Genomic DNA, 22,996 nt, shown 5'->3' with positions numbered 1-22,996 from the left:
ATCTTCTCTGCATAATATTTGCTGAACTCTATTTAAAAAGCCTTTACAGATAAAGTGTTCTGGGATATCACTTTTGCTCTCCATTTTTCCCTCTAGGAAATCCATAGTCACTGAAGTAATTTTGGTTTGGATGTGAGAGTTTCTCTTCCAGGAAAAGCCAAGTTGCTTGAACTTGTCACTTTTCTGGTTTTGCACCCTCAGGGAGTCCTTACAAAAGCCGAACACCAGGGGGAGCTAGTGTCCTTACTTATACAAAGGCTGGCCCACCTGTCGGGAGATTGTAGCCCTCATTTATTTGATTTATTTGATTAACATGTGCATGTGTAACATGTACACCAAAAACGAGGACAGCTTCTCTTTTCTCCATGCAACTGCTGCTTATAGGATTGACCTTTTAGCACAGAACATGTCGGAATTGTCTTTAAATTGGTCGTTTCAAGCAATGCTCATAACCAAAGGCAATAGTATCTGAACTTTGAATCCCTATTAGTGAGTCTGATATCTGGGAGCTTTTTACAATAGGCATTCGTGATTATATCTGATTTAGGATATTTGAGAAAGAGTACAAAAATCTAAATGTAATGTAAATACCTCTGGGTGATTTGAATGGATAGCAGGCCATGGGAGCCCGGACTTAGGATCTATATTTTCTCTTCTGTTTCCGTATCACCAGGCATTAAGCCCAAGGGAAGGCAAATAAATGCACAAAGGCTACATTACACATTATGGAAGTACAAAACTGATACCTTTGTTTAAAGGTTTGGAGCCACTGTATCCATTAAGGATACATTTGGAAGGATACATTAGGGACGCGTTTGTCTGAAAAGAGACATGATCTTCATTCATTTTTACCTCTGAAATGATTTTACTTTTGGGGAGGGAAGTAGTCTTCATTTATACTGGACCGTTATTTTTTTTTTTTTCAATGTTTATTTATTTTTGGGACAGAGAGAGACAGAGCATGAACGGGGGAGGGGCAGAGAGAGAGGGAGACACAGAATCGGAAGCAGGCTCCAGGCTCCGAGCCGTCAGCCCAGAGCCCGACGCGGGGCTCGAACTCACGGACCGCGAGATCGTGACCTGGCTGAAGTCGGACGCCCAACCGACTGCGCCACCCAGGCGCCCCTATACTGGACCGTTATTAAGTCGACAAGGTTAAAGCAGAATCTCTTTAATCCCAGGAAATGGAAACCTGTAATTAACATGCTATCAGCTGTTTGATCTTTCCTATCTTTGGCACCCATGATCTAAAAGCCACTTTGACCACAGTGATCCTTTCCTGTCAGTCCCGACGTTCCTCTTCACTGACCATTCCAGTGTTGCGGATGCGAATGGGGCAGGGGGTCAGAGACCACAGTCCACGGGCCGAAATCCAGTCAGTTCACTGCCTGTTTCTCTTTCCAGATCACAGGCTGATAGGGTTGGTTTTTATTTTTTACACTTCTATGGGGTTGAGGAAAAAAATCAAAATAATACCTCATGATGTGTGAAAGTTTTCTGAGATTCAAATTTCAGGATGCACGCATAAGTTTTTATTCAAGCAGTCGTGCTCATTCTGGTACATGTTGTCTGTGCCGCTTTCACAGTACAAGCGCGGGGCTAAGTAGTCGTGACAGAACCCACCTGGCCCGCGAGGCCTTAAATATTTACTGTCTGGCCCTTTACAGAAAAAGTTTGCTGATCCCTGGCACGGACAGTATGCTGTTTACTTAGGACTGTTCCGTAACTGGATATAGATAGTCTCAACTATTTATTACTTTCGATAGGCTTTGCTCCTACTCTGTGGTGACCGAGATATCATCTCATTTATATATTTTTCATTAAGAAGTAATCAAGTCCCACAAACACTTCTTGGAAATGTTTAAATATCTCTGGCAGAGTTAAAAGATTCTGCACAGGGGCGCCTGGGTGGCTCAGTCGGTTAGGCGGCCGACTTCGGCTCAGGTCACGATCTCGCGGTCCGTGAGTTCGAGCCCCGCGTCGGGCTCTGTGCTGACCGCTCAGAGCCTGGAGCCTGTTTCAGATTCTGTGTCTCCCTCTCTCTGACCCTCCCCCGTTCATGCTCTGTCTCAAAAATAAATAAACGTTAAAAAAAAAAAAAATTAAAAGATTCCGCAGCAAAGTGAAAAAAATTATTTATTTGGAGTGAATCTTCCTTGAGTTTTTCTAACTTTAATTGGATCACACAATGAATGCGGATGAGTCCATTAAAAAAGGAATCCGTCTCTTTAAATAAAAAAAAAGCCATACATTTATTGCATATCTAGTAGAAGTACCAGAATGTCACAAATACAGAACAGATCAGCAATCCTGCTTTAATTTTCTCCAAAACATTTAAAACCTTGATTATTGACATACTGAATTTGGCATACAGTTTTTTTTCATGCAGTGAACAGAATGGCAGATTGCTCAGAAATCAGTTATAAATATTAAATTGTATTGAACATTCATAGTAAAAAATGTTGTAAAGTGCTGAAGTCATGTAAGTCTACAAAACTGCCACAAAGCTCAAAGTCCTTCTCAAGCAGTGACAGAGATTTGCTTACATCCACCATTCCAGGTGTGTCTGTTTTCGACACTTTGTCATTTTTTCCCCCACCCCCCCAAAGTTTTACAGATTGTCCTACTTCTATGGCTGATAAAATGCTGTACAAAATGTAGCAGGTGGTGATGAACTACGCCACTTTCATTTCAGTGCAGAGAAATATTCAAGCTTGTGTGTACCTGTAACCAAACTAGGCTTGTTATATTTTTTTCCCCCTGAGTTGTCATAAATTAACAGTAAAGATGAATCAAAGAGCGGTGAGGGACCATCACCTGCAGAGTGAGATTCATTACATGTAAGTAAGTAGCCCCCCTGTGACCCTCACACCTGCCCTCTTTACGGAAAAATGGTAACATGAGAAATTCTATACATGTAGTGTGATTCCGAAAACAAACAAACAAACAAACAAACAAAAAACCAAACCAACAACGACCAGTTGACCTGATAACTCTGGCAACTTAGAGCAATCAAGGTTTATGTAAGATGTAAATGGCGACTTGTAACGTACGATGGTAAAATACGAAGTCTCTGCTACCCCATGTGAAATACAGAAATGCTTCAACAGTTAGCTGTTGAAAGGAAGAAAAAAAAATCAGAAATGCTTCAACAATTCAATGAAATAGAATTCCAATCAAAGGAGATCCTCAAGTATTCTTAGGTGATAAAACAAATTATTTTAAGAAGCTAAGGCGATTTGCTCTTCATTATTTTTTTTCCCCCTTTAACTAGCACATGTGGCCTTTAATCAAATTGAAGAATCATTATAACCTGGCCCTTGGACGAGAGTAACTTTCCAAGAGGTCTGAGGCATTTCAAGGATTGCCAAAAGGAGGTAAAAATGATGCTTAGGTCTCAGATTTTACTTCTTTTGATTATTTTAATCATCCTAGAATAACTTAATAATAAATAGTGGATTAAATTAAAGATACTACAGTCACATATTTCGGAATAATTAAAAGCAACAGGAAACATATTTTTGAATGCCATTCTGTATATTCTGTGTTGAAATACTTCTGGTAATGACTGGCCGTAGAAAGAAGTGGTAATCTTCACATTTATGAAGTTCAAGTTATATATATATATATTTTAGAATTTGTTAGCCGAACGTTTGGTCTTAAACTATACTTCATTCCCATGGAATAGTTGAAAAACTGAGAAACCATGATTTGTTAATGGAGACCTCAGTGTTTTCCAAGGGGTTTTAAACAATTTGTTCCTATTTCTGAAAATGAGAAATTTGAAAGGTGATTTAAGATTTTTTTTTTTTTTTTTTTTTTTTTTTTTTTGGTGGCCAATTTCATTTCCGCGATCTGGGCCGATGGCGTTTTATAAGATAGTTGTTTATCACATGTGAGAGCTCTTAAAACCACTCTGGCGATTCACGTCACTGTCTTAAACTTGGAATGTGAGTCAAAGGGTCCTTCTTTGTATCTCTTATTGCTACTGAAGACGACCAGATTGATGTGTGGAAATTGCTGGGTTGTTTTTGTTTTGGCTTAAGAAACAAGCAAAAAGGAAAACTTACAAGGGAAAAAAAGAAAAGGATGTTGGTCGTGTTCACATACACATTCCCTTTAAGATGTCGTTTGGAAAGTGCGCAGAGCCGACAGCCCCCGTACCTCCCCGGGTCCCCCCTGCCCACCGTCCGCCCACCTCCCGGCCAACAGGGTGGCTGGCGTTACTGCAAAGCATGTCATACTGGCTCCATGGTCACGTGAACTTTATGCTCATTTTTCCCGAGGTCCATTTCAAGAAAGTCTTCGGGTATGTCCTGTAAAGCTTTCCCACGAGGATTCTCGGCCTGGGCCTCGCCTGCAGGATGACGCTGGCATGGTCCCTTTTTACAAGGTCTCACAAGCGCGAGGCACCCAGCAGCCACAGACGTGCCAGCTGCACACGAGTAGAAAGCTCTACTGTAAATCTTACTCTGGTCCACCAGCAGACCTGAGAGAAAGCATTCGTATCTGTTAGCAACATGGCCACAAACCCTCTCTCACCCAGAAGCTTCTCAGTGGCTTAGCCTTCTGTGTTCTAGCTGGGTTTTCGAAAGAAAAAAGGGTGTTGAAGGTATGAGTCTTCCCTAGACTGGGGAGCAGGGAGAAGTCAGACAAACGCACAGCTGAGACGACTGGGTTGCTAGCTTGTTCTTCACGGGCTAATCTGTCCTCATGGAGCATAAAACGAGGGACAGTTAGATGCATGCTTCTTGGAAAAGGAAACAGTGAGAAGAAAGAACTCTATTATTTTCACTTGAGTTCACTTTAGGGCTCTTTTAAGATGAGGCAAGATTTCTGTCCTAATAACTTTGGAGGACCTATTTCCGGGGCTAAGGTGTGAAACACACCCAAGTCCTTCCGCCAGGGAATATCGTGTAGTGATCAATTAAGTATTTGCAGAGTGAGTTCTGTGCTCAGTTTCCTCACACCCTTCCTAAGAAGGGCAGGTGACTTACAGAAGTCCTTTTGTGCTGTGGTTCCAAAAGTCAGAGGGTAATGAGTGAGGTTATACAGCGATGGGTACCCCTTGAGCATTTACAAGGCAAGATGGCAGCCAAAGGTTGGGGCAGCCTGGACTGCAGACGGAGCTTCTAATCCTGACTTGGTCACTCATTTACCATACGATTGTTGGCTTACATGCTTTGACCTTCAATTTCCTCCTATTTAAGTCAAGAGAGCTGGCTCAGGTAATCTCTAATCCTGTCAGCTCTGAGATTCTATGGACCATATAAAAACCAGTAGGTTTTAAGACTCTCACAAGAAGCCAGCACAACCCATAAGGGGATAGCAGACAAGGGTTCGGATTTCGTGTAGGTAAATTACCTGCAAGAGGTGGTCCCGCCAGTCCTGATATGCTCTGAATGAAGACATAGGCTCCCGCCGCAGAAGACATCTTCTCGATCCCCACGACGTCGTCTTCGGCAAGCAGTGGAATGTGGGTACCCCCTACCGTTCCAACCATGAACCCAAAAAATATGCTGCATGACATCAGACCCCAGAATTCAGTAGCGAAAGTAAAGGCAAACAGAGACACAGTCAATAAGATGACGCAGATGAGCTCAATGTAGATCTTCCGGATGGGCTCTCTGTTGAAGATGCAGCCGGCCCCGATCCTTCCAAAAACTTCAGCAATCGCCATGGTGGACAATAAGAGGGCAGCGCGGTCCTGTTCGATGCCTAGACTAACGGCCAAGGGAATGATGTACAGGGAAGGTGCGAAGAATCCCAGGGTTGCAAACAGACCGAACAACGCATAACAGATAAAACTTGTGTCTCTCAAGATGGAGAAGTCCAGTAGAGGGGCTTTCTTATCGCTCCGCTTGGGGCTGGCCTTCACCAGCTGCACATTGGCCTTCGGCCCCAGTTCTGTGTTGGCGTGACTAGGCACATTTTTTGGTGAGGTAGTTAATTCTACTCCTGAGTCAATGGAATCTATTGAGGTGCGTGTTTTCTCATTTTCGAGCATGCATTGCACTTCTTTCCGGTGTTCGTGTGCGGTTGCTTTCGGGGACCCCGGTCCTTTGATGATAATCGGTCTCAGCAACGCCCCGCAGACGACAATGTTCAGCTGCAGCAAGCCCACGAAGAGGAGACTGTATCTCCAGCCAATGCTGTCCTTCAGAGCCGTGATTGCTTGAAGAGGCGGGGGCGAAGAAGAAAGAAAAATTCGAAGGTCAGAAAACAGACTCGAGGCCCAGGAGAAAATACCGAGCAGAAATAAGGGTTCCGGTTGAGTACTACCTTCGGTAAAAGTTAGGACTTGGCAGTTAGTACTTGGCAGGGTGAATGCGGTCCACCTGTACTGTATCCTTCATTCTAGGCTTTGATGCCGTTCTGAACCGATCAGGGGAAGAAGTGCACAGGGATTATCAGATGCAAACCCAAACCTGTCAGCCTAGGTCCCCAGAAGAGCTTTGGAGGGTGCGTTTTGCCCGGTGGAGGCACGAGAAATGAAGGAAGCCGGTGACCTACTTCCAGGTTTTGGCAAACAGCAGCCTGCAGGCCAAGTCCAGCCCACTGCCTGTGTCTTTGATACTAAAGCTTGACTGGGATGTGGCCCCGCTCATTCGCCGATGTGGTATATGGCTGCCTCTGTGCTGTAACCCACAAAGTGTGAGGGGTTCTGACAGATACTTCTAGTCCGCGAAAGCCTTAAGTATTTACCGTCTGGCCTTTAAAAGACAGAATTTCCTACGTCTGAGCTACATCACTATGCATTCACTCATGCAGTCTTTGGTAGTCATGGATTAAGTAGAAAGATAAACGAAGCATCTAAGCTCACGGTGATCCCAGAATTCCACGATGACACAGTTCTACAGTTTCTATTCTGCAGACTGTCCTTTACTGTGTGAGTCCTGCTCCTTCCCGCCAGGAAAGCTGGGTCCCGGGCTGCTGACCAGGGGCAGGCTGGACACTGGAATGGGAGGTTGGGGGAGACAGCCGCAGGGGAGCCCCACAGCAACAACTGAATAATGCAGGCCCCCCGCGAGACCTTAAAGTATCTTCGTAATCATCCCAGAAAGGCTAAATGATATTCATTAGAATTTTATGATATTCTAATTCTTTGAGAGCTGACAGGTAGGAAGACATGGGAAGCTGGTTATCCAGAAGATAGGCTGAGCAAGGCAGCCCCACATTCCGTGGGGGGGGGGGGTCCAGTTACTTTTATAGCCTGTTTTCACACCTCTCGTTCCTCCCATTAATGTGGGAAACTTCAAACTGCAAGATATTTTAGGCTTGGGTATTTTGAGAAGCTTTATGCTCATCTGGCAAAAGTGGGTGCAATATTCCTCCCTCCATTTACCTTTTTTTTTTATATAAATGTTTATTTATTTTGAGAGAGAGAGAGAGAGAGGTAGAGCATGAGCAGGGAAGGGGCAGAGAGAGAGAGAGAGAGAGAGAATCTGAGCGGGCTCTATGCCAATAGCACAGAGCCCGATGCGGGGCTCGAACTCACGAGCCATGATCTCATGACCTGAGCTAAAGTTGGATGCTTAACCGACTGAGCCACCCAGGCGCCCTTCCATTTGACATTTCTTGGTTGCCTACCAGGTAGCAGGGATTTTCTAGGGAACAAAGCCCAGATGCAGTTCCTACCCTCAGGTCATTCACAGACCACTGAATCTCCCCGCAACATTAAGTGGACAGAAAAGCAGAAAGAATGACACCAGGGTGTGTGACTGCCCGCCCTTTGCTTAAATTCAACAATTAACATTTTCCCTGTCTCTCTGCCTTCCTATAGACCTATATGCACACACACATTTCACTTTTCTCAACTATGTGAAAAGCGTCAGTCACTAGGACATGTTACCCCTAAACACTTCTACATTAACTCCTTCGCTCAAAGTATAGTCACAGACACATTCTTCAAGGAAACGGCAGAGTAAGAAACGAATCTGGGTCTCCGAGGTTAACCGTCTGTTGCTGGTTAGAGTGAAATTTACCTGCGGACACTGAGATAGCAAGTAAACTAGGGAGAAAAATTTTGCCGCGAGATTACCTACACACAGATAATAAAGCTAACTTTATCAGCACCTTTTAAATCCACACTGAATATGGTTCTTTTGCCAAAGGAAAGATAATAGTATGACCCGTCTCAAATTATTAAATTAGTTATTTTGGAATGGATGTTTCCAGCCTTCCCACTGAATGGGCGTCTTAACACCTGTTGACCTATTTAGGTCAACTCGGATTAGTATTAGAGCGGAGGGATTCCTAAAACGGGATGAGGGAGGACAGATCCTCAAACTGCGCTGCAGGAAAGAAGGCAAATACGGGTAGAGTCAGCCGACTGTTGGCCAGAAGAGCAGAGGGGCTTCCCCAACCCGCATCCGTACATGGACCACGAGGGTCTGCCTACCTGGGGCGAAAGCGAACATAGCGAAACATTCTCCCGTGGAAGCAATTGCAGTGACCATGGAGCGCCTTTTGTCAAAGTACTGGGATAGAATGGTGACAGTTGGTAGAAAGCTAAAGCAGAATCCCAAACCTGAAAGAGAGCCAGAAAGAAGAGTGAGCATCACAAACGATTGATTACAGAAGGGTGCAAAGATCTGGGATTATTGTGTTTTTTGAATTTTTTTATCTTTTATGGAAAAAAAATTTTTTTTTTAAATGTTTACTTACTATTGAGAGACAGAGAGACACAGCATGAGCAGGGGAGGGGCAGAGAGAGAGGGAGTCACAGAATCCGAAGCAGGCTCCAGGCTCTGAGCTGTCAGTACAGAGCCCGACGCGGGGCTAGAACTCACAAACTCCGAGATCATGACCTGAGCCGAAGTTAGATGCTTAACCGACCGAGACACCCAGGTGACCCTGTTTTTAATATTTAATTTAGTGTATGTATGTACATACGTATTTTTAGGAATTACTTAGGTTTTTTTTTAATATTATGTGCCATGTCAAATAGACATTTTTGGTTTCCCCAAAGATTTTTGTGCCAGCAAATACTTTGGTCACGATGCATAACAATCTGAAAATAATACCAAAAAAGTTAACCACCAGACAATCGAACCTCCTGGAAATCCAAACAATACATTTCCTAAATGATTACTGGGTAAAAGAGGAAACAGAAGCTGCCTTTATAAACTATTTGGTGAGGGCGGGGTGTTTATTGTATAAATCGTTAAGTTCTGGAAGCCAGTGAATTTCATTCTGGAAAAAGGTGCTGTAGTAAAAACTAAAGTAAGATAAAATAAAAGGTTTCAGGGGTGCCTGAGTGGCTCAGCCAGTTAAGCATACCATTCTTGGTTTCGGCTCAGGTCATGATCTCAGTAGTTCATGAGATAAAGCCCCGCGTCGGGCTCTGTGCTGGCAGTGCAGAGCCTGCTTGGGATATTCTCTTTCTCTCTCTCTCTCTCTCTCTCAAAAAAAAAAAAAAAAAAAAAAAGGATTTTATTAGAGGTCTAGAAAAGTTGTAACAGTTCGGGGATGCCAGGAGTATAAAAACTGTTTCCTGTGGTTTTTTTCCCCCTATTTTTCGGCATTAAAAGAATTTATATAATTCACAACGCACAGACCACTATTGAATATAGTTCTTATATAAGACTTGTATTTAAAAGAAATAAATGGGCGCGCCTGGGTGGCTCAGTAGGTTAAGCGTCCGACTTCAGCTCAGGTCACGATCTCACGGTCCGTGAGTTCGAGCCCCGCGTCGGGCTCTGGGCTGATGGCTCAGAGCCTGGAGCCTGCCTCCGATTCTGTGTCTCCCTCTCTCTCTGCCCCTCCCCCGTTCATGCTCTGTCTCTGTCTCAAAAATAAATAAACGTTAAAAAAATAAAATAAAAAAAAAGAAAGAAATGAGCTTTGATAGGTGCAGAAATATATGAAAAGTTGTGCAAATCTTAACTAAATACATATATCATCTGTTAAGTAATGTAGGGACTGCTTTTAATGTTTATTTTTGAGACACAGAAAGAGAGACAGAGTGTGACCGGGGAGGGGCAGAGAGACGGGGAGACACAGAATCCGAAGCAGGCTCCAGGCTCCGAGCTGTCAGCACAGAGCCCGACGCGGGGCTCGAACTTGCGAACCGCGAGATCATGACCTGAGCTGAAGTCGGATGCTTAACCGACTGAACCCTCCCAGGCGCCCCTGTAGGCACTCCTTTGAGAGGGAAAAACGTTTCCTCAGACCCCGAGACAAAGTTTACCATGCTTGCTTTCTCCCCTACAGCCCAGAAGTCTCAGACTCCCACTTTGGAAATACCCGCTAAGGAAATTCCCATCTTACTTGGTGAAAATGATGTCTTTGGGCTGCAAACTAATGCAAAAGAGAAGTTGTCTTTCTCATTGGTAAATATTAAAAAAGAAAAAAAAAAAACAGTCAAAAACTCTTGGGCACTGAGAAGAGATTCCCGTATCCCCTGGAGTCTATCCAGCCCAGTTTAAAACCACCGATCTGGGGCACTATTAATTTTAAAGGAAAAAAAGAGAAAGGGAAAAAAAGATACATGTTGGGTTGGACCCCCTCCTTCCCCTTCCTTGTTTTTCAAACGGAGTATTTGGAGGACTCTGGAGCCCAGGAGCAACACTTACCGGATATGATGCCGATTGAAATGTACATGTGGTACAGCTTCCTGGAAAAGGAGGCGGTCACCATTCCCGTGCTGACAAGCAGGCCCCCTGCCACCACCACGAGACGGTGCCCAAAACGAGTGCTCAGGACAGCAGAGAGGGGAGCTGCAGCGAGAGACCATAATGCGACATTTTAATTCCCAGAGGCATGAACATTAGCCTTCTTAAGATTCCTTCTCAAGTCTTGAACGTGGAGAGATGATGTGCGATATATAATACATTTCACACGATGGTTATATTTGTTCAAACGGGACAGTACATTCTTTGGGCTTCTTAACGAGAAAGCCAGAGTAATAGGATAAAACATATGGCTCTATTTTTAGATGAAAGCGACGTGGGCTCTCCACGAGCACCTATAAAGTTAGGTATGCATGTCATGTGTGCTATTCTGGGACAAAAATGGGTTTTCCTATGATGGCTTGAATCGTCTTCGTTTTCTATACAGTCACTGCTTTGGATTCTTTTTTAGAAAGCTCCCTTTGGGGTCAGTTTCTAGCTCAGTTTCATTTGACTTTTCTGAAAATGATGTGAAAGTACGGCGAAGGCTCAGTTGAACACCCCACGAGGAGGCTAGCTAGGGGCTAGCGAATTCAGAGTGGCTGATGATCATCCACTCACTCGCTTAGGGTCTGTACTCCGTATCCTGCAGAACACTCGGGTCTGTCAGATCAGCTTCCTAGTGGTATGTTATTTAGGCCAACACTGATACTCACTTGAATATACCAAGATAAGGGAACCACTGACAATTGGGTAAGAGAGCAATACAGAACATGCTGGATAGAGAAGCAAAAAACAAAACAAAAAGGACTAAATTTATTCCATTGGGGTGAGTCCATATAGAACTCTTCTGTTAGCGGACTATAAACCAGTACTGAGTAGAGCTCATAACGAAACCGCTCTCATCGCTGTTAGGTGGCCCACTGGTGCAAAGCATTAACTCGTATCATAATAGCATTTAGAAGAATGATCTTCTGGTATAATAGTATTAACGGGAAATTTCTTGTTGACTGTATCATTGTTTTTTTTTTTTTTAATTTTTTTTTTTCAACATTTATTTATTTTTGGGACAGAGAGAGACAGAGCATGAACGGGGGAGGGGCAGAGAGAGAGGGAGACACAGAATCGGAAACAGGCTCCAGGCTCCGAGCCATCAGCCCAGAGCCCGACGCGGGGCTCGAACTCACGGACCGCGAGATCGTGACCTGGCTGAAGTCGGACGCTTAACCGACTGCGCCACCCAGGCGCCCCTGTATCATTGTTTTTGATTATAAAAGAGCTCAAAGTGAAGCTCTGACATCTTTTTATTTAGAATGCCAAAGGTAAAACTTTAGTTCGAATGCACTTACATTGTCTTGCTGAGTAAACTTTCCCCAATTAAAAAAGTAAATGTCTTGGGGCACCTGAGTGGCTCGGTCAGTTAAGCGTCTGACTTCAGCTCAGGTCACGATCTCGCGGTTTGAGCCCCGCGTCGGGCTCTGTGCTGATAGCTCGGAGCCTGGAGCCTGCTTCAGATTCTGTGTCTCCCTCTCTCTGCCCTTTCCCCACTCGTGCTCAGTCTCTCTCGGTCTCTCAAAAATGAATAAACAGTAAAAAAAAAAAAAATTTTTTTAAAGTAAACGTCTTCATACTCATGAAGACATTCATATTTCATGAAGTAAATGACTTCAACTGGAACTGGAGAGCTCCCCTGTGACGCTCCCAGGACACTGTACGAGGAGTAGTAAGAAATTCTTTACTCGATAGGAAAGAACCATGGAGCTGCCTCTTTAAGACATTATATGGCTGAAAACTAACTACATTTAAAGACAGAAAAATTCAGAGATAATAGTTCCACTGTTAGGGTATTAGGGTTAGGGAAGTGTAAGTTCAGCCCCATTAACTTTCTGAGGTGAGTTCAGTGGCCGTGTTTTCTTGGAAGCCCTTGCCGTGGCCCCTGATAGACAGACGGACCGTCCTGAGAATCAGGCCTGTAAGGGACCCAGAGACAAGTAGCACATTGAAAATCATACTCAAACATGGGAGTGCAAGCTGGTGCAGCCACTCTGGAAAACCGTATGGACCCAGCAATTGCACGACTAGGCATTTATCCAAGGGATACAGGGGTGCTGTTTCGAAGGGACACATGCACCCCCATGTTGATAGCAGCACTGTTGACAATAGCCAAAGTATGGAAAGAGCCCAAATGTCCATCAGTGGATGAATGAATAAAGAAGATGTGGTATATATATACAATGGAGTATTACTCGACAGTCAAAAAGAATGAAATCTTGCATTTGGATGGAACTGGAGAGTATTATGCTAAGTGAAATTAGAGAAAGACAAAAATCATGACTTCACTCATATGAGGACTTTAAGATGAACATAAGGGAAGGGAAACAGAAATAATATAAAAACAGGGAAGGGGACAAAACATAAGAGATTCTTATGTAGGGAGAACAAACAGAGGGTTACTGGAGGGGGTGTGTGGGAGGGGGATGGGCCAAATGGGTAACGGCCACTAAGGATTCTACTCCTGAAATCATTGTTGCACTAGATGCCAACTAATTTGGATGTAAATTTTAAAAAATAAAAAAATAAGAAAAGTATACTCAAACCCCATTTTCTCAGAGGCACTCTGGTTAGCCAGTGAAATCCTTTAGGGAAGCGGCTGTCTGCATTCAGAGTGTCCCTCCTGGATAAGATTTGCAATTTTACATTATATCCTGATTGACATCCTCTTGCTCTTCACGCATCCACATTTACACGTCCCGACCTCTTTCCTAAGCATGCGTTTATGAGACCAGGGCTAGTATGGCAAGTGCTTTTGCTGTTGCTTCTTCAGAAAATGACTGCATAGGACGGGGCTTTACTGCGGGCCTCAAAGTAATCTCTCGTATCCTAAGACTATGCATACAGTAGGTATCTAGTGCATGTGCGTATAAACTGAAGGCCATCAGGGCAGGCAGACGGGGCTGTCTCCTTCAGCGCCTCTTGTTACTCGCCATCCCCAAGCCCCTGAAAACCCTATTACTGAACTGAGGCTAGAAAGGGCCCATGGGCCATATGAGGAACGCATTGCCAATATGGCGAGTACATCATGTAGTTAAGCCAATGAAGAGCGGCACATGCTTCCGTATCATTTAAACAGAAAGAGGTACCAACCTGTGAATGTTAAGACAAATACACATATTGATATGACCCACGAAATCCTGCTATTAGATTCATTAAAACTGTCCATTAAGTCATTGAAGAAGACGCCAAATGACTTGATGATGCCGTATGTAAAGACTTCAACGAAGAAAAAAGACACAGCCACCACCCAGCCCCATCCTCCGTCAGGCACTTGAGTATAAACATTGGCTCTGGAACAAAGCTGTGATGTCTTCTGGGTCATTCTTAATCTGAAATAAAAAGTGAAAAAAAAAAAAAAATCAGACCAGCCAATAGCATGAGGGTTGATGATTCTGCTACTCTTTAGCAAACATAACAGATAAGGACTACTTACCGCATTTCTTAGGGTGATGAATATTTGAACAATGTGCGGTTACTATAAAGTCTCTGGATAACAATTGCACACTTATTTAATTGTCACAGCTGGGAAGTCTTCCTTCCAGATTCTTTGGGAGCTCCAAAGACTTGTATTGTATACAGAGCCCCCAAAGAATCTGGAAGGAAGACTTCCCAGCTGTGATAATTAAATGGGGAAAAAACAAACAAAAGGGATCAGAACAGCGTAGTTAGAGGCACCCTGAAGGATACAGAATGGCCACCAGACCGAGTATTGATGCTGACCTTGAACTCGAAGACAAGTTAGGTGTAAAGGAAGCGTGGGTTGATCATAATGTTGATCAGAAATGAAGCCTAGGAAAAGGGAGGCTAAGAGGCAAACACTGACAGTCCATCTAGCATCTTCCATAGGATAAATGTTTGCGGCATCCTATGTGTCTCTGGCTGATGCCCCCAGCCATTCAGATCATCAGCTACCTCTCCTTCTGATTATGATCTGGCATTTTCCATGCGGATGTACCTACACGTACAGAATGTAACCATCGTGAGTAAGTTCCTCAAAGTTAACCACTACTTGATGTGTTAGCAACTGACACATACTCAGTGACCGAATAGAGCACTGAAAATTTGCAAGGCCTGGGCAGCTAGTGAACCTAGCCAAGTTGCCCTGACCTCAGTATGCTTCTGCATGTGAACTGCCACAAACATCAGAACAAACAGACCTGTGCCTGTAACGCCACCAGTAAGGGGAAACACTATACTTCACATTGGAGGGAGGGGGGTTGACCTTGCGTCTTCCCCTCTGGGAAGTGTGCTTTCAGAGCCTCTGCAGTTACGCGCTTTGAGACGGTGATGTGTTTCTAGCCCAACCCAGAATTACTATCTGTAATAATGAGTCCGTGGCCTTAGAGCTCTTGAATTTAAGAATTCTCTACAATCATACAGTTGTGTACAGGTTGAATTTTTAGAGGATGCACGGTGTCCTTCTCCTGGCCATTAGGTTGTCGTGTTCAAGTACTAAGGCAGGTTTTATTGATGTTGGAGGGCAGCTGAAAAATAACGGGACACAACCTCATCTCTCCGGCGGACTTGCCAATTTTTGGTGTTGGGATCTAACCACATTCTGAGTTAACTCTCTAAATCATAAAAAGCAGCAAATCTGACCCAACTTAGTGTCCTTCATCCTATCGATGGTGCCATTCGCACTGTAGACCGGGACTCTAAAAGGACAGTATACTCACTCTTTGTCCTTCACTGTTAAATATTTGATTGAACGAAATAGGGCATAAGATGCTTAAAAAAGCTTATGCCCTCTGCAGCAAAGGCCTCTGCGTTTTGCTGTGTGTCAGTGCATCCTTTCTGAGAGCACATGCAAAGGTGGGAAGGCCAGTTAAATGGATCAAGATGTAGGCTGGGCAGCGACAGAACAGCTTGGCATCAGCCTTCCCCAACAAGGAAAGCAGCTGATTTAAGACAGAAGCCGGGAGCCCTCCCGCAAATGAGGTTTTCACAACACCCCTCCTTCATCAGACTTTCAAAATTCACTCCCAAGGTGAGGCAGCTGGGGCAGGGGTGTGAAAACACTACTAGGCTGAAGGTCTAGAACCCCCCTCCCCCCCAAAAAAACCCCACAAAAAGTACTTCCCAGTAATGGGGTCCATCTAGTATTTGGTGTTTATCCCTAGAGAGAGGTGTTGGGGGAGAGGGAGAGGGAAGTGGTGGGAGCTCCCAGCTTAGGTCCTTAGCTTCACCCCTTCCATTTCATCCCCCTACCAGGCTGTTAGTTTGGACTTTTCCTTGCGGAGCCCAAGACGCCTTTACTAGCCTAACTGGCTCCGAGTGTCCAGTACGATTAATCTCTTTGAAATGCTGCACTGTCATGACATTTTTCTGCTCAGCCTTTTTCAGTGGCTTTCCTCTTTCTGAGGGATAAAACCCATGGATTAGCCTGGCTTTCCATGCCTTCATCGTTGGACCCCACCCTATCTTTGTAGCCTTCTTGCTTCCCGTTCTAAGACTTGACTCAGGCTGTGGTCCAAACGGACTCCTCCCTGCCCGCTAGTCTCTAACCACCTTGCCCATGGCCAGGCCCTCTCCCCCGGCTCCAGGGACTGGTTGCCCCCCTACTTTTGCAGCTGGCACCTGTCAGACCCTGCTCCCTCAAATCTTCTCTCTTCCATAATGCTTCCTCTGACCAACTCAACCTAGGGGGTTCTCTTCTTGTGACAGGTATCACTTAGTAATGGGGTGTTGTTTGTGTTTACCTTATTTGCTCATGGAAATAATAGGCTCATGGAAAACAAACCCTGGGGCCTTTCTCTCTTTGTACCTCCTTCTGCCTTCCTGCCCCCAAACCTTTCACACAGCTTGTATTTATTTTTTTCAACAAAGTACCTAGGAGGGGCCAGACCCTATGCTAGGCATCGGGATACTACGGTGAAAAACAGAGGGATGGTCTCTGTCTCCATGGACTTAAGTCCTTGTTGACGGTAATGATAGGAACCCTATGACTGAAATGCATAGTGAAACCACTCGGCCATGTCCTTCCAGAGTTCAGCACATTTCTGACAAGCAGTTAGACTAAGTGGCAATGAAGTCCAAGGACCTCTGGCATGACTGTTCTAACCCAGAAGGGTGCTCCTAAGATCTTAGGGCTCAGGACCAACCTGAATAAAAAGACTGGGATAAAATTGATAAAGGCAAAAAAAAAAAAAAAAAAATTGATAAAGGCCCCAAAGACTGAATTTCTTTCTAGCCTAAAGCCTCCACAGGGTCAAGAGACCGTCTTTTTGTTGGACTGTATTTAGGACAGGATTGTAGTTTTGGTATGAAGATAAGATTACCTATCCATCAGCAGAAGACTCTGGTGATAGGTATCTATCTCACTCGTTCTTTGCATGTTATGATCTGTGGTTTGAACGTGCAAAATGGGTGCACTTTCCACCAACCGGTAGCCCGGAGTGGTGTTAGAATTATAGAATGTTAGGGAATTTAGAGCTCATTTGTCCGTCTCCTTGTAAAATCTTACTAATTTTTCTTTACAAAAGGTGGAATCTAGACCGAAGAGAAGGCACTTGACCGAAACTGTTCAGAATCAAATCTCCTGTCTCCCAGCGTCGTCCCGCCCTATGAGCCTAAGGGACAGCATTTTAAAGGCCTGGAAGGGGCTGTTTTAGGCAGAGATTGGGAAGAATTTCTTTCAATGATAAGACCTCTCTTGACCTCCCTATGTAAAGTTCCATTAGCTGTGTCACCACTTAACTGTGTGACCTTGAGAAAGTCAAGTGCACCTCTCTGGGCCTGAGTTCCTCATTAGTCAAATGGCAAGGTTGGACTGGAGAATCTTTAAGGTTCCATTCAGCTTTACCAGTTTATACTGTGGTACTCAGCACCGAGTTCTGTGAATCACCTGATTCCCCCTGGGCAAACCTGGTGGTCCAGGGAAAGCCGGGAGCTAGGAGGAAGGTGCAAATGCTAGATGGTTCTTGCAAATGTGGGTGAAATGTAGTTGGACACCGCTCAGATCTGATCTTTGGCAGCTGGTTGGAAGACAGCAGACTTGACTCTATGTCTATGTTCGATTCCTTTGGGTTTTTTTTTTAAACTTTGCTTTACATCTGTGCTACTCTCCTGAAGCTAGATCCAAATAGAAGTTTCACCCGCACTGTTAGGGTTTTGGAGGACAGATGCTTTCTTAGTATTATTACTGGGGACATCATAAAGCAAAGATGACACCCCCAAACCCACTTCCTCCAAAGTGTATGCCTTTATCCTCGTAAAGCATCCCACGTCCTGTTATATTTATCGTTGGAGAGAAGACCACAATATAGAATAATCATAGAATAACCTGGTTTCTAGAACATACTGGATGAGAACTTCTGTGTTCTGCATGTAGGATCACACAGGGCAGGAACCTACAAGGGCAGCCAGCAGCTCTTTCCAGACCCAGTGCCCGGCAGCGCGTCTGGCACCTAGTACGTGCTCAATAAAAGCTCCTTCGACAAAGTAGGAGTCTTGCCCTACTGCTGAAGGGGTGCCCTGCTCTATCCCTATGAGACCCAAGTGAGGACGTCCCTACTTGCACAATAAATCCCTTCCTGGCCTCCTCTCCTTATGTCCATTCATTCCGCAGGCCAACCGGCTTAAAAGTGTCCACCTCCACAAGGCTAGAAACAAAGGCCTGAATTTTGAACTCGGTTGCTTAGAATCGTCTATCAATTCCAGGATACCAAATACCGCCTCGGTTTTATGTCGATGCGAACGGATCTTACGGGAAGGGACGCTGGTTTACTGTGTGGGGGTCTAACAGGTGAGGCAAGCTGAGTGGGTGAATCACTCTGCTCCTTGATTTGTGTTGTCAGCAGGTAAACAGAGTGTTGTCCCGATCTTTCCCTGCCCTAAGAGGCTACGGTTCTAGGACAGCCTTTGAGCCGGACTTGCTCCGAGTTAGACTTTCATCCTCCACTCTGGAGTCCTCTGGGGCCAAAGCCCACGCGTTTGTTGTCTGGAGGCCCTTGGGCATTATTTGTTGAACGTCTGTCTACCATTAACTGGCTGCACAATCTTGGGGAAATCACTTAATCCCCAAATTTCATCATCTGTAAAGTAGGGACTTAGCCACAGCAGACTTGAGGGTCCCAACTGTAAAGTTCTATAATGAACGGGGCTTCCTGGCAGCCGAGCCGCCTTCTCCCTGATGTTTTCCCAAAGGAAGTACAATGAAAAAACACGCTGGGCAGTTTGAAATATTTCCTATGAGCATCTGGTTGTCTTCACCTTCAATAAATGAGGATTCTGCCAAGGTGTGGAAGTCTGCTATAGCTGGGAATTTCACTCTGATTTGATCTGTTGAGTAAAGGTTTGATTTGGGGCCATCAAGAATGCAAAATGTTGGATTATTATAGACCGTCAGAGCATCAGTCCAGGGTCAGTTTAGAGCAAAGTTCAAAATGCAGGCTTTGGATGGAACGGTGATGGCTGCTGGTTAAAGCCAAGCCTCCGCAAAAGCAGGGCTAGGCTCTGTTCTTAAAGGCGTAGCCTGGAGAACAGCTTTTGACAAGCCGTTTCCCCCTCGCCGCCCCCCCCCCCACCCTTGTCAAAACCAGTCTGCATTCAGGTAAAGTTCATCTGAATTCTCTACTAAAAAAGTCCCAAACCTAACCTGGAGGTCTGCCTCAGCAGCTTTGAAATCACTGGATAAAACCAATTCACCCATTTTACAAGATCATGATGTTGAAATCTGAACCCCTAGTTTAAGTGTCCTCCTCAGGGGTTCCACTGAGAAAAAGTCCAGTTTTTGGAAACCACAGAAGGAAAACTCACAGTTAGTGGTACTCATTAAGGCAGAAGGCGCTTTTCCACTTGGCTGCATTGTTTATTTATGAACTGGAACTCTCTATCTTGGCTACCCTTCCCTTAATTATGAGAAGAGGTATTTCTTTATCCCTGGGGCAGGATGTATCGTTGACCCCCCAAAATGCCGCGTTATGGTGCTTGGGACATGGGAAGAAGCCTCACTCAGAAATCTCAGCAGAAACACATGGTATTTTTTTGCAGAGAAGACACTCATGTTCGTAGGATTTGCAAAACAGATTAACTGAGAAATCTCATTCTCGGGGTAGAAACCATCTCCTTCAAGAAGGAGCCCGCACAGAGTGTCTAACTGTGCAAACAAAACCAGCTTCCAGGTTGTCAAGTTGTAATGCTCCTTCCCCAGTTGGCTCCGGGGAGCTTAGTCTCTTAAGGCTAATGCCCCCTGCGTCTGGTGACATTTTACATGCCACCGAACAAACTTCTATCACCTGTCTGCTGGGGGGGACGGTGGGGATTTAATTTAAAAAAAAAAAAAAAGTAAAAAAAGAAAAGGCAAAAAAAAAACAACCCCAGAAGGAAATAACCCATTTCCTCTGCAAAATCATCCTCCGCCACTACGGAACTGCTCAGCCACACGGGCGCTTTCCTGCGGCTGGCAGCCGCAACCGGGAACCTTGGAAGTTGAGCGGGACCAGCCGTCAGGCGCTGACAGCTCGGACGGTCAAGGTGTAGGACCCGCGCGCTCTGCCTTCCCAATGCGGGGTCACGTTGGCTGCCCCGGCAGTGTGTGTCGGCTTGGGGGGGGGTGCGGGGGGGACAGGGATTCCCATTTGCCCTGGCGCTGCCTCAGTGGCCGGCCTGCGCGCGCGCGCGCGCGAGCCTGGGGAAGCTACCTCTGACATTTCGCTCCTGTGACGCGCGGGCAACTTCATGCGGAAAATCCACGCAGGGGTGAGCGGGCGCCCCCGACTCGCTCGCTGGCCTGAAACCCCCAATCCGGGACGGGGCGGGGGGCAGCCCTCAAAACCAAGCCTGCCTCTAGCTGTTTTCCGGACCCCAACTGCCAGCCAGGGCCACGGACAGTCAACTCTCAGCTGCCCACACTGGCTTAGAGCGCGTCATCCTGGTGGCCCTGGGCATTCCCAACTGTCAGAGAATATTTTTCAGAATAACGTCTCCAAAATGTTAAGATGTTAAGTGGTCTCCTCCCGCCGTCCTGCCCACCCCACACACCACCAGCCCAAAAAAAAAAAAAAAAAAAAAAAAAAAAAAAGCTCCCAACACAGATTAAAAAAAAAAAAACAACCCACCCCACAATCAAACTTTTAAACATGTAAAATAATAAAACCAACTCACCAAGTTAGAAGGGAAGAGAATAAACCCCAAAAGGCTCCCAATAAGGCGGAGGCTTGGCCTCCCCCTCCTTATAAGCCGCTCGGTAACATGAGAAAGGTTTAACCCCTTAGGGCGTGGGCCCGAGCCTACCGCAAACTGGCTCCGGCGGGTGAGCACCGGGCGCCCGGCCCGCAGCGCCCCGGCCCCGGCCCCGGCCCCCCACCCACGGCCGCGCCTCGGGCACCCCGGCCACACCCTCCCCCCGCCCCCCACCCCGGCCGCCTGCGCCCGGGCCCTGCGTGCGGCTGCCCGCGCCCCGGCCCCGCGTCGCTGCCTATCCCTTATCCTATACCGGCTGCAGCCGGTCTCCGCCGGCCTCGGGGGCGCGCCGCCGCCGACCATGTGCTGCGAGCGCCGAGCGCCGCCAAGGAGGGGGCCGGACTGGCGCGCGCGCGCCGGCCCACGTGGACCGGGGCCGCGCCGGGCGCGCGCCCGCCCCGGGCCCGGGCTGGGGGTCACGGAAGGTAACGGCGTCGCCGTCTGGTGCCAACGGCGGGGTCCCGCGGGGCCACCCCCGCCCCTGCCGCCGGGGTCCTTGGCACGCCGCCCCGCTCCCCCCACCCGACCCGGGCGCGGCTGTGCGCGCCTGCCCGACAGGACCCCGGCGCTTTGCTGCACCGCTAGCGGGGAGCGCGGGCGTGCTCGGGGCGCCTGCACCTCTCCTCCGGCACCCCCGGCCGGGCGCGCGCGCGCGCGCGGGGCCCCAGGGCCGCTTCCCTTCCCTCAGTCCCCCCCCCTCCCCGAGCGCCCACCGCCGAGTACCCCCGGAGGATTTGGGGATTGGCTGGGGGGCGATTGGGGGTGCGGGGGCTAAACCCGCGCGGCGCTCGCGGCTGCGGCGGCTCCGCGCCAGCCCGGAGCAGAACAGGTTCCTTCCAGTTTGGGTGTGAGCTGCGCGCGCGGCGCCGCGCACCCCGAGTTCCTCCTCCAGCGCCCACTTCCCCCAATTTCGTCAACTCGCGCACGGTTCTCCTTGGGGGGGGGGGGGAGGGAGGGAGGGAGGGAGTGCCGCAGTGGGCCCCAGAGAGCTAGCGGCCCGGCTGCTACGAGTGCCTAGCTTTCCCCCTTTTGCAGCAGTAGCGGCGGCGGCAGCAGCAGCAGCAACAGCGCCAACAGCATCCGCGTTGCGCGAAAGGGATGTGAGCAGCCGGGCTGAGTCAGCATCCCCGGGTCGGGGCGCGCGCGCATCCTCCCGGCCAGGCGGCTGGCGACGTGCACACAGGTGCATGGCCGCCTAATCCGCTGGGAGCCCCCAGTACGGCAGGGACCCGGGCGTTTAGGGAGTACGTGCCCCTCATCCCGAAGTCCCCGACCCCAAGGTCACTGCGAACTCAGCAGATGATGCCCGGGAAACCAGTTATGGGGACAAAGCAGTGTGTCGTATCCCAGGCATTTCGGAGTGCGCGGGGGCGCCGACTTGGCTTCCTGGTCTCCACCTCACTTACCAGGGCTGATTGGAGACCTGCTCGGAAGCAAAGGCCTTATTCTCTGCATTTCCCTGCCGACTTTGGTACGGGCTGCTTCCTCCTTTTGGGGTTCGAGAATGTGGTTCTGATGTCAGAAACTCGAGAGCCTACTTTGGGGGCGCGTGCACGCGGGGTCGCCACCGGGAGGAGTCAGCGATTTGAGTTTTAATAAAAATCCGTTTGCAGTGGGTGCCTGATTTCTCTCCTGGTTTGGGGATAGGGTCGACTGCGTTAAATGCCATCCTGTACCGGTACAAGGTCTGGCGTGGGGTAGGTGGGGAGCAGGTGTGTTCCTGTGAAGCGCCCTGTTTCGGCCAGTAATGCACAGCCAAGGGCAACTGATTCGCTTGGCAACCTTGTGGGAAAGTAACTTAACTTCTAGGGGCGTCAATTTCTCGAATCTATAAAATGGGGTCAATAGTGGTATTCCCAGGATTGAAGGGTTTAATTTATGATTCCTGTGAAGTGTGGATCAAAGTGACTGACATATGGTGAGCCCTCCGTACCCGTTATTATTATTGTTATTATTTATGGCTTACCAAGTATGATGGCTGACTCCAGTATACCAAGCCATCTGTTTGTCGAGTTGTTCAAAGAATCCACACGTGATGATGTTCAAAACTGATTTTAATCACTAAAACGAACATTTTAACCACTAAAATGTAATGTCCTTACAGTGTGTTAGGACCTGTCACTGTTTTTAGTATGGAACTGTCATAT

General features: G+C 47.0%; 1 protein-coding gene across 3 annotated transcripts; it reads right to left on the bottom strand.

The window, feature by feature from the left end:
• Nucleotides 1-2,119: 2,119 nt before the first annotated feature.
• SLC16A6 (solute carrier family 16 member 6) lies at nucleotides 2,120-20,963 on the bottom strand. 3 transcript variants are annotated; one of them, XM_047081529.1, is made up of 6 exons: nucleotides 20,772-20,963; nucleotides 13,758-13,996; nucleotides 10,578-10,721; nucleotides 8,402-8,530; nucleotides 5,365-6,174; nucleotides 2,120-4,489 (listed from the first exon to the last, which is right to left on the bottom strand). In XM_047081529.1, exons 2-6 carry the CDS (start codon nucleotides 13,987-13,989, stop codon nucleotides 4,239-4,241), a joined length of 1,566 nt encoding a protein of 521 aa, XP_046937485.1. In that variant the 5' UTR covers nucleotides 13,990-13,996; nucleotides 20,772-20,963; the 3' UTR covers nucleotides 2,120-4,238. The 3 variants fall into 3 exon arrangements, with proteins under 3 accessions (XP_046937485.1, XP_046937486.1, XP_046937487.1); XM_047081530.1 differs by lacking the exon at nucleotides 20,772-20,963 and having other exon boundaries at nucleotides 13,758-14,210; XM_047081531.1 differs by lacking the exon at nucleotides 2,120-4,489 and having other exon boundaries at nucleotides 4,539-6,174.
• Between the last annotated feature and the right edge of the window lie 2,033 nt (nucleotides 20,964-22,996).

The sequence above is a fragment of the Lynx rufus genome, unplaced genomic scaffold, assembly GCF_022079265.1.
Source record: "Lynx rufus isolate CCGP_SWC_20201006 ecotype Redwood Valley unplaced genomic scaffold, mLynRuf1.p SCAF_18, whole genome shotgun sequence".
Lineage (NCBI taxonomy): Eukaryota > Metazoa > Chordata > Mammalia > Carnivora > Felidae > Lynx > Lynx rufus.
The sequence above is the reverse complement of the archived record's forward strand: the minus strand, read 5'-3'. Positions and strand labels throughout refer to the sequence as shown.

Excerpts from the sequence above, each read along its gene's own strand:
- SLC16A6 (XM_047081529.1), bottom strand. The coding sequence starts at position 13,989 with ATGACCCAGAAGACATCACAGCTTTGTTCCAGAGCCAATGTTTATACT. Across the intron at positions 10,722-13,757 it reads ATTTGTCTTAACATTCACAG|CTCCCCTCTCTGCTGTCCTG; the intron begins GTTGGTACCTCT and ends CTCTCGCTGCAG. Across the intron at positions 4,490-5,364 it reads GGCGGGACCACCTCTTGCAG|GTCTGCTGGTGGACCAGAGT; the intron begins GTAATTTACCTA and ends GCTTTCTCTCAG.